The sequence below is a fragment of the Xiphias gladius genome, chromosome 18 (genome assembly GCF_016859285.1).
Source record: "Xiphias gladius isolate SHS-SW01 ecotype Sanya breed wild chromosome 18, ASM1685928v1, whole genome shotgun sequence".
Taxonomy (NCBI): Eukaryota; Metazoa; Chordata; class Actinopteri; order Istiophoriformes; family Xiphiidae; genus Xiphias; species Xiphias gladius.
In genome coordinates, this window is record NC_053417.1 from 19,436,726 (window position 1) to 19,448,300 (window position 11,575).

The 11,575-nt window shown below is 40.2% G+C and overlaps 1 protein-coding gene across 1 annotated transcript; it reads right to left on the reverse strand.

Moving 5' to 3' along the window:
• Positions 1 to 1,626: 1,626 nt before the first annotated feature.
• qars1 (glutaminyl-tRNA synthetase 1) lies at positions 1,627 to 11,260 on the reverse strand. The gene is made up of 23 exons (XM_040153854.1): positions 11,058 to 11,260; positions 9,693 to 9,843; positions 8,945 to 9,054; positions 8,778 to 8,853; positions 8,618 to 8,682; positions 8,446 to 8,499; positions 7,968 to 8,031; positions 7,701 to 7,775; positions 7,479 to 7,564; positions 7,020 to 7,106; positions 6,826 to 6,925; positions 6,592 to 6,670; positions 6,267 to 6,506; positions 6,069 to 6,161; positions 5,821 to 5,958; positions 4,231 to 4,318; positions 3,990 to 4,136; positions 3,744 to 3,845; positions 3,548 to 3,640; positions 2,833 to 2,960; positions 2,679 to 2,745; positions 2,446 to 2,571; positions 1,627 to 2,283 (listed from the first exon to the last, which is right to left on the reverse strand). The coding sequence occupies exons 1-23, from the start codon at positions 11,166 to 11,168 to the stop codon at positions 2,233 to 2,235; spliced, it is 2,331 nt and encodes a 776-aa protein (XP_040009788.1). The 5' UTR covers positions 11,169 to 11,260; the 3' UTR covers positions 1,627 to 2,232.
• Positions 11,261 to 11,575: the final 315 nt, after the last annotated feature.

An 11,575-nucleotide genomic window follows, 5' to 3' on the forward strand; every position in this document is an offset into this window, starting at 1 on the left:
AACCACTGCTGTGGTCATCACTATCCACTTGCAATAGGACCAGCTGGACGGCAAAAACAGTGCTAGTAGTACCGCAAAAGTAATTGGAATCAAAAAAAATAACTATTGACCATGCCAAAAGAAAAGTTGAAAACAAAAGTTTTGAGTGAGGAAAAGAAGGGTTCAATTCTGGCTTTACTGGCAGATGGATACAGTGAGCATCAGCTTGCTTCCATCCTTTAAATTTCTAAGACGATGGTTCATAAAAACAAGGTCAAGCAGCAGACATTGGGCACAACAAAGTTACCGACCGGCAGAGAGCGAAAATGACTCTCCACTGACCGGGATGACCGTCAACTCATTCGAATGTAACTCAGCAAACGTTGGATGACATCAAGTGACCTACAAAAAGAATGGCAAATGGCAGCTGGGGTGAAGTGAATGGCGGGAACGGTTCGAAACAGGCTCCTAGGGGCAGGGCTCAAGTCGTGTAAAGCTAGAAATAAAGCCCTTCATTAATCAGAAGCAAAGAAGAGCCAGGATGAGGTTTGCAAAACACCATAAGGATTGGACTATAGAGGACTGGAGTCAGGTCATCTTCTCGGATGAGTCATATTTTCAGCTTTGCCCAACGCCTGGTCATCTAATGGTTAGATGGATACCTGTAAAGGCCTACAAACCACAGTGTCTCGCACCCACTGTGAAATTTGGTGGAGGATCGGTGATGATCTGGGGGTGCTTCAGCAGGGATGGAATCGGGCAGACGTGTCTTTGCGAAGGACGCATGAATCAAGCCACGTACAAGGTTATCCTGGAAGAAAACTTGCTTCCTTCCGCTGTGAAAATGTTCCCCAACTCTGAGGATTGTTTTTTTTCCAGCAGGACAATGCTCCATAATACACAGCTAGTTCAATCAACGTGTGGATGAAGGACCACCAGATCGAGACCCTGTCATGGCCAGCCCAATCTCCAGACCTGAAACCCGTTGAAAACCTCTGGAATGTGATCAAGAGGATGATGGATGGTCACAAGCCATCAAACAAAGCTGAGCTACTTGAATTTTTGCACCAGGAGTAGCATAAAGTCACCCAACAGCAAGGTGAAAGACTGGTGGAGAGCATGTCAAGACGCATGAAAGCCGTTATTGAAAATCAGGGTTATTCAACCAAATATTGAGTTCTGAACTGTTCCTTAGTTGAAACATTAGTATTGTGTTGTTTAAAAATGAAAATGAACTTATTTTCGTCACATTATTTGAGGTCTGGAAACACTGCATCTTTTTTGTTATTTTGACCATTTGTCATTTGATGCAAATAAATGCTCTAAAGGACAATATTTTTATTTGGGAGAAATATTGTCAGTAGTTTATAGAGTAAAACAAAAAATGTTCATTTTACTCAAACACATACCTATAAATAGTAAAATCAGAGAAACTGATAATGTGCAGTGGTCTCTTATTTTTTTCCAGTTGTGTATGTATGTCTGTATGTATATATGTATATATATGTGTTTGTATGTATATACACACACACACACACATACACATGCATGACCTAACCTCTGCAGTTAGGTCATCATATACACATTAACAATTATGGTCATCCCGACAAATTAGGTAGGAACATTTTTGATATTCATATATTCATATTCATGAGTTTATCCTGCTTCAGGTTATTAACACAAACACTGTAGTTTAAGTATTATTTATTCTTGTCTCCTGTCAAAAAGGACACATGTGCACCCCTCTGAGTCTTGGTGGTTTTGCACTGGCCCACCACTTTTGTAAGAAAGTCATTTATGGCATTTGAGAGCATCTCCTCTGTGTAACACCAGCTTAGAGCCAATATGAAACATACATACATGAGGTCATTGTTGAACAGTAATCCAGGTTGCATACACTCAACAAAGAAGAGGAAACATAAGTGAATATTATTGCAGCAGATCCAAAAAAAAAAAAAAAAAAATTCAAGAAGACTCCGACACTGACTGGCTCAGCTTGAGATTGATCAAAGTGTTACTATATTAATTTTGATGAAGAAATCCCAGCCAAAAACCCGTTTCAGTGAGACCGATCCATGCACGAGAACTGCAGATCAGAAATATGAACATTAATTATTACAGTATCTGACTTGAGTCAATCTCAGCCTAAGCAGCCTGCGCCCTCGCTGATATTACACATTAAGTGATGCAGACAATTTAGGCATGTAACTGGAGGCTCATGGGAAGCAGGATGTGCAGCTTGATCTCAGTCAATCACATCTTCCCAGGGTCTTCTTTGAGGGTGACTGTTCTGTTGAAGACGAGCTGTGGTGAAAGAAAGATTACAGTTACAGTACGTGCTCATATTAAGTGGGCGCCAACATTTTTTAAACCAAAGTCGATTACCAAATAATTTCTCAAATGAACCAAAAACAGAAGCTTTCATCAAGGAGTACCTGTAATGTAAAACACAACTGTTTATAGTACCTTGTCTGCGGTGCTGTCGGGGTCCAGGGAGAAGTAGCCAACTCTCTCAAACTGGAACTTGTCAAAAACTTTTGCTCCCTTGACTGAGGTATCCACTAAGGCACTGCTGATCACCTGCAGGGAATTCTAAATCACAAAAAGAAGAAATACATTAAAGAATTACTTCGTCCATTGAAACATCTCAATTAATCCAAAAAGGCTTAATTCGGTCAAAGGAATGCAGAACTACTCACGGGGTTGATGTCACTCAGGAAGCCGTTGGGCACTTCAGATGGATCCTCTGGATGTTTGTGCAGGAATCTAAAAAGACAGTGAGACGTTTTGGTTAAGTGAGTTTTTCCTACATCAAGTATTAGTTGTGAATGACAATGGTTGTTTGTGACTTACAGTCTTTCATAGAGATGCACTTCACACACCAGCGGCTGGCTGACCCAGTGGATGAAGGCTTTCGGTTTCTCTGCAGTCTCAGAACTGCAGCAGCTCACCTCCAGTTCCACCACTTTACCCTGAACGTCCTGAAAAACAGAGCGGAAGAAAAACGGACGTGTTGTGAAGACACAGACCAGATGGTATATAAAATGATACTTTACTAAAATGATACATGGAAGTAAAGACATCTACACATGGAAGCAAACACTGCTTAGAATGTAAAGAGGGTTTAAACTTTTAAAGACATTTTTAATAACACATGGTACGCAATTTAATACCTTTCTCCCAGTAATACCGACCAAAGTATGAAAAATGTCCGTGAAAACAAGTAGGGGATGATAAAGGGCTAGAATTGTTTACGAAGTGCATGAATTTATTGACATTTATTTAACATTTTTGTCAGTACTTCGCCACAGTAACTAACAATAATTCCTAAAATTATCATCATCAATTGATCAATAAATTCGACCTGGCAAAGCAGCAGAAAATGGATCCATTGATTAATCAATTAAAAAATAACCAATTAATTTAAGGTTTTTCACTTTCCAAGACCTGCAAATACCCTGAGAAACCATGAGACAGCTTAACAAATAACACAGGGACAATAGAAAATGTATTTTTAATTTAACTCAGGGTCCATCAGAGCTACTGGGTGATACCATATGAGTCTTACCTTAATGACCTTCTGAACAGAGATGACATACCCAGCATGCCTCAGGCCTACAGGCTGTTCTGGGGTCAGACGCTTGTAGCCCTTCTCCATCACCTGCAAACAAAAAGGAGTCCATCATCATGTATACAATCAAAAAACTGCACAAAGGAAGTCTGCTACTTTTACTGTGAGGGTATTTATTTTTTTCCTCTCTAACCTCTCTGAAGTCGCTCTGTTCAATGAAGATCGTGCGAGTAAATGGAACCGTGTGGCTGCCCTTGGCCTCGTTGGCAGGAAAGTCTGGTACTCGTACATCTGACTGAGAGAGAAGAGGACGACGGCAGAAAGAGTCAGCCCCTATGATGCTTAATAATACGTTAAAGACAGCATATACAGAGTATAACGGTTTCTCAGAGATGAGTTTGATGTTTAATGTCTGTGTATCTGTAAGGAATGTACAGACCCGTGACTTGTCGGGAAGGTTAGTTATGGTGACTCTGAGTGGTTCCAGCACAGCCATGGCTCTGGGCGCTGTGTCATTAAGCACATCCCTCACACACGACTCCAGTAGGTGCGGCTCTGTTGTTGTCTGGGAAACTGTGACTCCGACCTGCCAAGAGATGCAACGTATTATTTGCAAAACTGCACCATTTTCTTACTAGTTCTTCCATACAGCCATTCATTCTTCCATTCATTCTGCATACCCGTGCACAAAAGTTGTTAATTGCCTCTGGTGGGAAACCTCTTCTTCTCAGTGCAGTCAAAGTGAAGAGACGGGGATCGTCCCAGTCTCTGTTACGAGAAAAGATATGTATCTTCTACGGTTAGCTAATAGATTCTATGTAGCCTGAAGAAAGTACATGGAAAATATAGTCAAAATGCTGCACATAAAATCACAGTAAGAAGTATACAATCCAGACTATATGTATTATATAGACAGTTACTATTTTTTTTTTTTTTTTGTTCTTTAGGCTCTGAGCCCCATCACATTCGATTTGAAATAAAATAATAGACACCACATTAAAGTGCCAAGTCTTAGCTTTGATTTGAGTAAGTTTGGTTCAATATAGAAAGAACAGTGTGGGAGATATAGCCCAACAGTGCCCAAGGTTTAGGGGTAGTTGGCAAGTAATTGGACAGTCTAATAAAATCCTCATATTTAGTGTTTTGTAGAAAGTCCTTTGCAATCAATAACCAAATAATTACAGTTTGGACTGTACTTTTTGGTACCTTTAATACATTTGGGAGGACTTGCACCCTTTTCAGACATGAAATATGTGACGTTTCTGAGTTCATAAAGCTGGTGAAGTGATGTCTTTTTTTCATTCAGACATAGGTGACTTTTACATAAATGTTCATTATGGCATCATGAAGATAGAAGAGGAAATCTACAGACAGAGCAAAATGCTTGCCTGATTTGGCACCTGCTGTACGAGAGGACATGGTAACACCGTGGGAAAACAGCGGTGAGTTGAAAAGTTCAATATTATCAAGAAAGAAGAGTGCGTTCTGTTCTCTAACAGCCTGCACCGCTGATGGATTTCGAAACTTATTTTGCTATTAAAGCCATATTTAGGCCCTATATGTAAGTTTTCTCTGCCACCAAACGTGGTTTCTTGCCAGGAACTGGTGGTGCTGCTGGTGGTGACAACAGTCACTTCGCAAGAGCTTCAGCTATCGTTGCATTTACAAGACAAAAATGTTAGAATGCACCCTTTGAGCAGCACTAGTTGGCCATCTTCTCATGTTGGACTGAGGGCAGACTGGACGCTACGGTGACTCACTATCGGAAAGTGACGAGATGGGCTGTCTGGGTCGGGGCTAGCTGGTTAGCATGCAAACTTCAGTAGAAGAAAAGAAGTGACAGAAGGAGAAGCAAAACAAGAGTTAACATTGGCGCTGCTTTCCACCGCTGGAGACAGCTTTTGGCGAGTAAAGTAATTAAATTTGATGTTGAACTCACAACATTTCTTCTAGACTAGATAGTAAGCAGCTGTTATTGCTAACGTTGGCTATGTAGCAAAAGCAAAAAACTGACTTATAGCACCTTTAATTAGCTAATCACTCAACTCGGGGTATCTGTTGATCGATTTTTTAATCCCATACTCTCTTTTTTCTCAAATTTTAAATCTGTGAAACATACAGCTTGAAACTCAATGGTGTCATTTTTATATAGGGTAACATGAAACCAGGGATTTATGTGGCACTAAAAACAGAGTTGGTGGCCCGCTGTAAGTATAGTATAGTAGTAGGGCAAAACTGCAAACGAATAGCAAACAGAATTGCGATTTCACCTGACTACACCAGTCTCCACCAGTTTGATGATTTTTCTCTTGGACACAACAGTATAGGTGAGGTTCAAGCGTCCATATTCCCACTGAACAGGACAGTACACATCCAGGGCATTACACAGCCAGTAATATGATGAACGCCTGTAAAAAAAAAATAAAAGAAACCAACAAGGAAGATGAACATTAACACCAACATTTGTATGCCTCCAAAAAAGATTACCATGTGGAGCTATAACAGAAGTCATGTATACCTGGCCTGAAACTCTTTGGTACACAGTGAGTGTGTGATATTTTCAATAGAGTCACACAGACAGTGGGTGTAGTCATAAGTGGGGTAGATGCACCTGCAGAGAAAGAGAAGTGAAACACATCTTGTTGTGAGAAGGCTATTATATATAAATGAAACTACCCGGGTGGAAAAAGTACAACAGTTCAGCAGATGTTCATACCATTCATCCCCTGTTCGATGATGTGGCGTGTATTTGATTCTGTACGCCACAGGGTCCATCTTCCCGTCCTCCATGACCATCTTCATCCTGAGTGTTGCTTCTCCCTCTGCAAACATGCCCTTCTTCATCCTCTCAAACAACACCAGGGACTCTTCAATGGGGCGGTCCCTCCACGGTGACGGAAGAGTGTTATGGCCCTTTAGTTCCTCCCCCTTCTGGTGACACACATACGCATGACCCCTGAAGGAAGACAGAGAAAAGAATGAAACATCATCCAATGGCTTGCGCACATTTACCAACACGTATGCATAGTTCCTATATTCACCTGCGAATAAGATCCACAGCAAGGTCGTAGAGCCGCTGAAAGTTGTCCGATGCGTGCGTGACATCATAAGGTTTGTAGCCTGTAGAATACACTTGCACTGTTAAGGACTATCTTCTATCTATCTATCTAGCTTCATGAATGTAGAATGTACCTGACCAAGCTTTAAATCTGACCAAAAATAAAAATAAAATAAAATAAAAAATCAGATCAAATCAAATCAAAAATCAAACTCACCAAGCCACTCCACCATGTCCTTGATGGCAGTGAAGTATTTTTCCTCCTCCTTCTCGGGATTTGTGTCATCATACCTCAGGAAACAAATTCCATTGTTTGCCTACAGGAAGAGGCAAGGTGTTTAAATAAAACGCCTGCACCAGAGATTATTAAACAGACTACCTGGTGCTGAAAGATGAGAAAAAGACTCTTACCTTTGCATAACCAAAATTGAAGTTAATGGCTTTGGCATGTCCGATGTGAAGGATACCGTTGGGCTCAGGAGGAAAACGGGTACGTATCTAAAGGAATTCAGAAATGGCAACGAGAAAAATCAATACACATGATCATTTTAGTAATAATAGTGAAAAATTCCTGTTACAATGTCATTAACTCCAAGTCGATGTCTTCAAATAACTTTTTCTGTCCTATAACTAAAGCCCAACACCTCAAACTAACAATTTAGTATTGCATAGGAGAAAGAAAAAGAAAACAGCAAATCATTACAATTGAGAAGCTGGAACTAGGGGAATATTAAGTATTTTTGCTTGAAAATTGACTCTAACAATTAAAAGATTATCTATCAAAATAGTTGCTTATTCATTTTCTGTTAACTGACTATTAAAATAAATGATTCACCATTTCAGCTCTAGTAACACATTTAACGTTTGTACCTGTCCACCAGTGATCTCCTGGTGCTTTTTAAGCAAGGACATTGTGTTCGGTGTGATCACATAGCCCTCAGTTTTATAGTTCTCTCCTGTAAGATGAAAGGTAAGAATGAAAGATCAGTATAGTCAGGAAGTAACGCCGTTAAAACTGCTCTAGTGGTGGAGTATGGAGAAAAAAAGACGGAGACACAACTGCATCTAACTGTTCAGGTGGTTCCTCCTCACCTGTTTTATGGAACTTGAGTGCCTCTCCTCGGAGCTGTTCCATTAGTGTCTTTCCCTCTCCAGTGATCACCTCACCTAAACACACACACACACACACACACACACACACACACACACACACACACACACACACACACACACACACACACACACACACACACACACACACACACACACACACACACACACACACACAGTTAAAAACAAACAATCAACACACACAGTTAAATTCACTTTTGTCTGCCATCCACGTCGCCTGCTTCTTACCATTCACTGCCACCTCCTCTTTCTTCAGCTTCACCTCATTCTCTGCGACTTTTGCTTTCTGGGGCTGTAGGATATTTAGATATACAGATTACAAAGCATTCAAGGTGCAGTGATTAAAGAAATTGCTGACATGTTGGGAAATAAGCTCATATGTTTTCTTACAGAGTTAAATGAGAAGATTAAAACAACTCTCATATATGTTCGGTAAATTTGAAGCTATAGCTAGCAGCCTGTTGGCCTAGAATTGATAGAACCCCCAATTCTGGGTTTGTCCAAAGGTAACAAAATCCATCCACCAGCAACTCCGAAGCTCACAAATTACCTTGCTATATCTTGTTTGTTTTATCTACACAAAAAAATGAAGTTTTAAAAACCACAAGTTGTGGTTTTAAAGGGGGTTATGTCAACAAATATTTCTTGGCCAGGTGCAAGAAGAAAGAAAATAAATGTATTTCCCCAAAAAATGTTCAAGCATTACCTTAGGCTTCTTCTCCAGGTCAGCCTCTGTCTTGGGTCCTAAAAGGTGTAGAACCTTTAAGACCAAAGCCAGAGTTAGTTAGGATATACAGTGGGAATAACCTAAAAAACCTCAGATCAAAATATTCAATCACAATGACTACTACTAATTATATTCTCCTTTCCCGACACACCTGCATGTCCACCTCATTTTTGACGACCTTCCCATCAGCCCATTTTAGGGCGGAGCGTGCCTCTCCTACAACAAAAGCAAAGGCTCAGTGAGACATTCTGTCTGCCTGTTAGGCTTTAATTGTTTCAAAAATATTTAACTAATTAAGTGTGAGATCATACCCATTAGTACCCCCATGTTGAAGTGGTACCTCTCCTTTAACAGCTGTTCTTTGTGCCTCTTGATCACAGACTCCACCTGCACAACATTCCACTGTCACTGAACACACCACGCCACGGAGAGCTTGTAAAAGGACATACTTCTGGCCAGTGTAAGCTCATGCACTTACTGCGTCTTCAATCTGCTCCGGTGTTATGAGCACACCAACTCCACATGCGTCTTCAAACTCCTTCTGGTTGATGGGGTCCTGAGGGTGACTCTTTACAAAGTCCAGTGCAGCTACAAAAAAAAAAAAAAAAAAGTGGGTGTGTAAATTCATGGAGCAGGCTGGTAGGGAAGACATTTCATCCAGACATTCTTATCCACAACCTATCGCACTCATCTAATTCCACTCATCTAGTCCATTCCTGTATATCAGGATGGCACACATTCTCTCTGCTTTTTCCAATGCTCTCAGTGGTTCTCAACTTGACCACTATCCACCTCCCCAGCTTCCTAAACAATCTGCATTAGGTGTGGTGACAGGACATGTTTCACTTTGTATTTTATATCCATCAAATTCTTTGTATCTCAAGCTTTTTCTGAGGTTTTTGAGCTCTCAAACAGTTTGTGTAATACTTACTCTGATTTGTTTCAGAGCATCAGATGAGCAGAGTCACAATATCAAACTCAAATGCATATCATGTTGAAATAAATGATTTAAAACTTGTGTCCTGGCTGAATTTCGGTATTCAAGACACTATAGTTTGTGTGTGAGCAGTGGGTGAGTGAATGCAATGTAATGAACTGCTAACATATTGTTTTCTGGGGTTAGGGATCAGTCTGGAAAATTACCTGTCAGAAATTATTAATGTTAAAATGTGTCATGTTATCAAATATCCTTGCATTTTGCTCACGATCACACAGTCAGAAATCACCTGCGAGCTGTAGCTCTGTGCAGATTTTGCGCTGAGCTATACTGTCTGCAAGGAAAGCCAGACGTTTTGTGTCTTTAAGGCGAGATGCCATACTGTACAGCAGAGTACCCATAGCTTTGTCCACTCCTGATGCCCCATGGACACGGTGGGCCTATTGAAACCGATGAGAAAAGACAAGAATTAATTTCCTTCAAAATGAGGTCAAAAGATAATGAGTTGTGTAGACCTAAGAAAGTCAAAGAATATCAGTGTCACTATTTTCCTCATCTTGACCCTGGAGGCATGGTCTGCAATCCATGGAAAGATTAACTTTCTAGGGGACCCCGGGGCAAAAACCTGTTGGGCCCTACTCTACATGGCAGTTTCATTATTTCCCCAGGCACCCAGAAATCTAACGGTATTCTAGAGCTGAAATGAGTAGTTGATTAATCAATTAAACTATTGACAGTAAATTAACTTGCAAAAAATTTTATGACTGATAAATAATTGAAGTCATTTTTAAGCAAAAATGCCTAAAATTCACTGGTACCATCTTCTGTAATTTAAATATTTACTAGTTTCACAGTTTTCTATGATAGTAACCCCAAGATCTTGTTTTTGACTGTTGGTTGTACAAAAAAAATTGACATTCTAATATGTTAACTTGAGCTTCAGAGAATAATGGGTATTTTTCTCCATTTACTGACATTGTATATACACTGAACAATCAATCAGTTATTTAAGAAAATAACTGTCAGATGTACTGTTGCTGAAAATAACCATTGATTGCTATGACTCCTATGGAGTAACAACACAGACTTCCCCAAGATTTTCTGTGTGTCGATTACTTGACAGGCAGAAGGAAATGGAGGCAATTTGATAAAAAACACAACTTAACAATAAATAAGCACAATATAAACAATTTAGGTCTTAAAAATTGATTTTGACACACGGTTCCACTACAAGACCAGGGCCACAAGATGGAGGCTAGAGGCCCTGTCATATTCCTCCTCAGTGGTGCAAATTTAACAAACTTGTAATTAAATAAATTATGTAGACCCAAAGGATGTGAAGTAAACCTGGGGCTTTGGGGGCCCCTGGGCAGTCGCCTGCTTGGTCCAATCCTGCCTTATTGCAAACAACTTAAGGAATGTTAAATTGAAAGTATACTGATCCTTCAACTACTTAAAGTTATAAGAAACGTAATTTAAAAATAGTGAGCTACTCTGACATAGATGCTGTTTCTAAACCCATATATGGATCAGCTTAAAAAAAAAAACTAAGACGAACAGGAGTGGTATACAACAACTGAGCTGAAGAAGAGAATGTCACAGCTGTCCCTCCAGGCAGCTCAGTTTCCCCACACACAGACACAACGGGTCGTACCTGAGTAACTGCGTCCTTCAGAACAGAACTCAGCGATTCATTCTTCAGCGTTTCTTTCGCTTTCTGCTCACTGAGCCCTATGGAAGTGAAAAGTGTCAACGTATCCGCCATCTTTCCACCCTATTCACTAGCTAGTCCGGAGCCTAGCAGACACGCCACCGCCGTGCACGACTTTTCTTCTCGGAGAGGGAACGAGAGGCAACTTCCTGTACACCTCAAAGAAAAAAAAAATACAAAAATATTAACCAATAGGACAAGGCAGACACGGATGGTATTAACCAATAGTGAATGAGCTTTATTTGAAGTTACCGCCTACTACCAGCGATGGAGCAAATCAGCGGTTGTGTTGACATCAGTGAGGGAGGGGTTACCGGAATCTGTGTAATGTTGCATCAGATTTACATTTAGTAATTTCGGACAATTATTAATATGAGTTTAGTACCATAATTACTTTTTTTTTTTTAAAAAACATTAGATTATGTTTTAAATGAAAAGTGTCCAAAACTTAGCACTTTTCG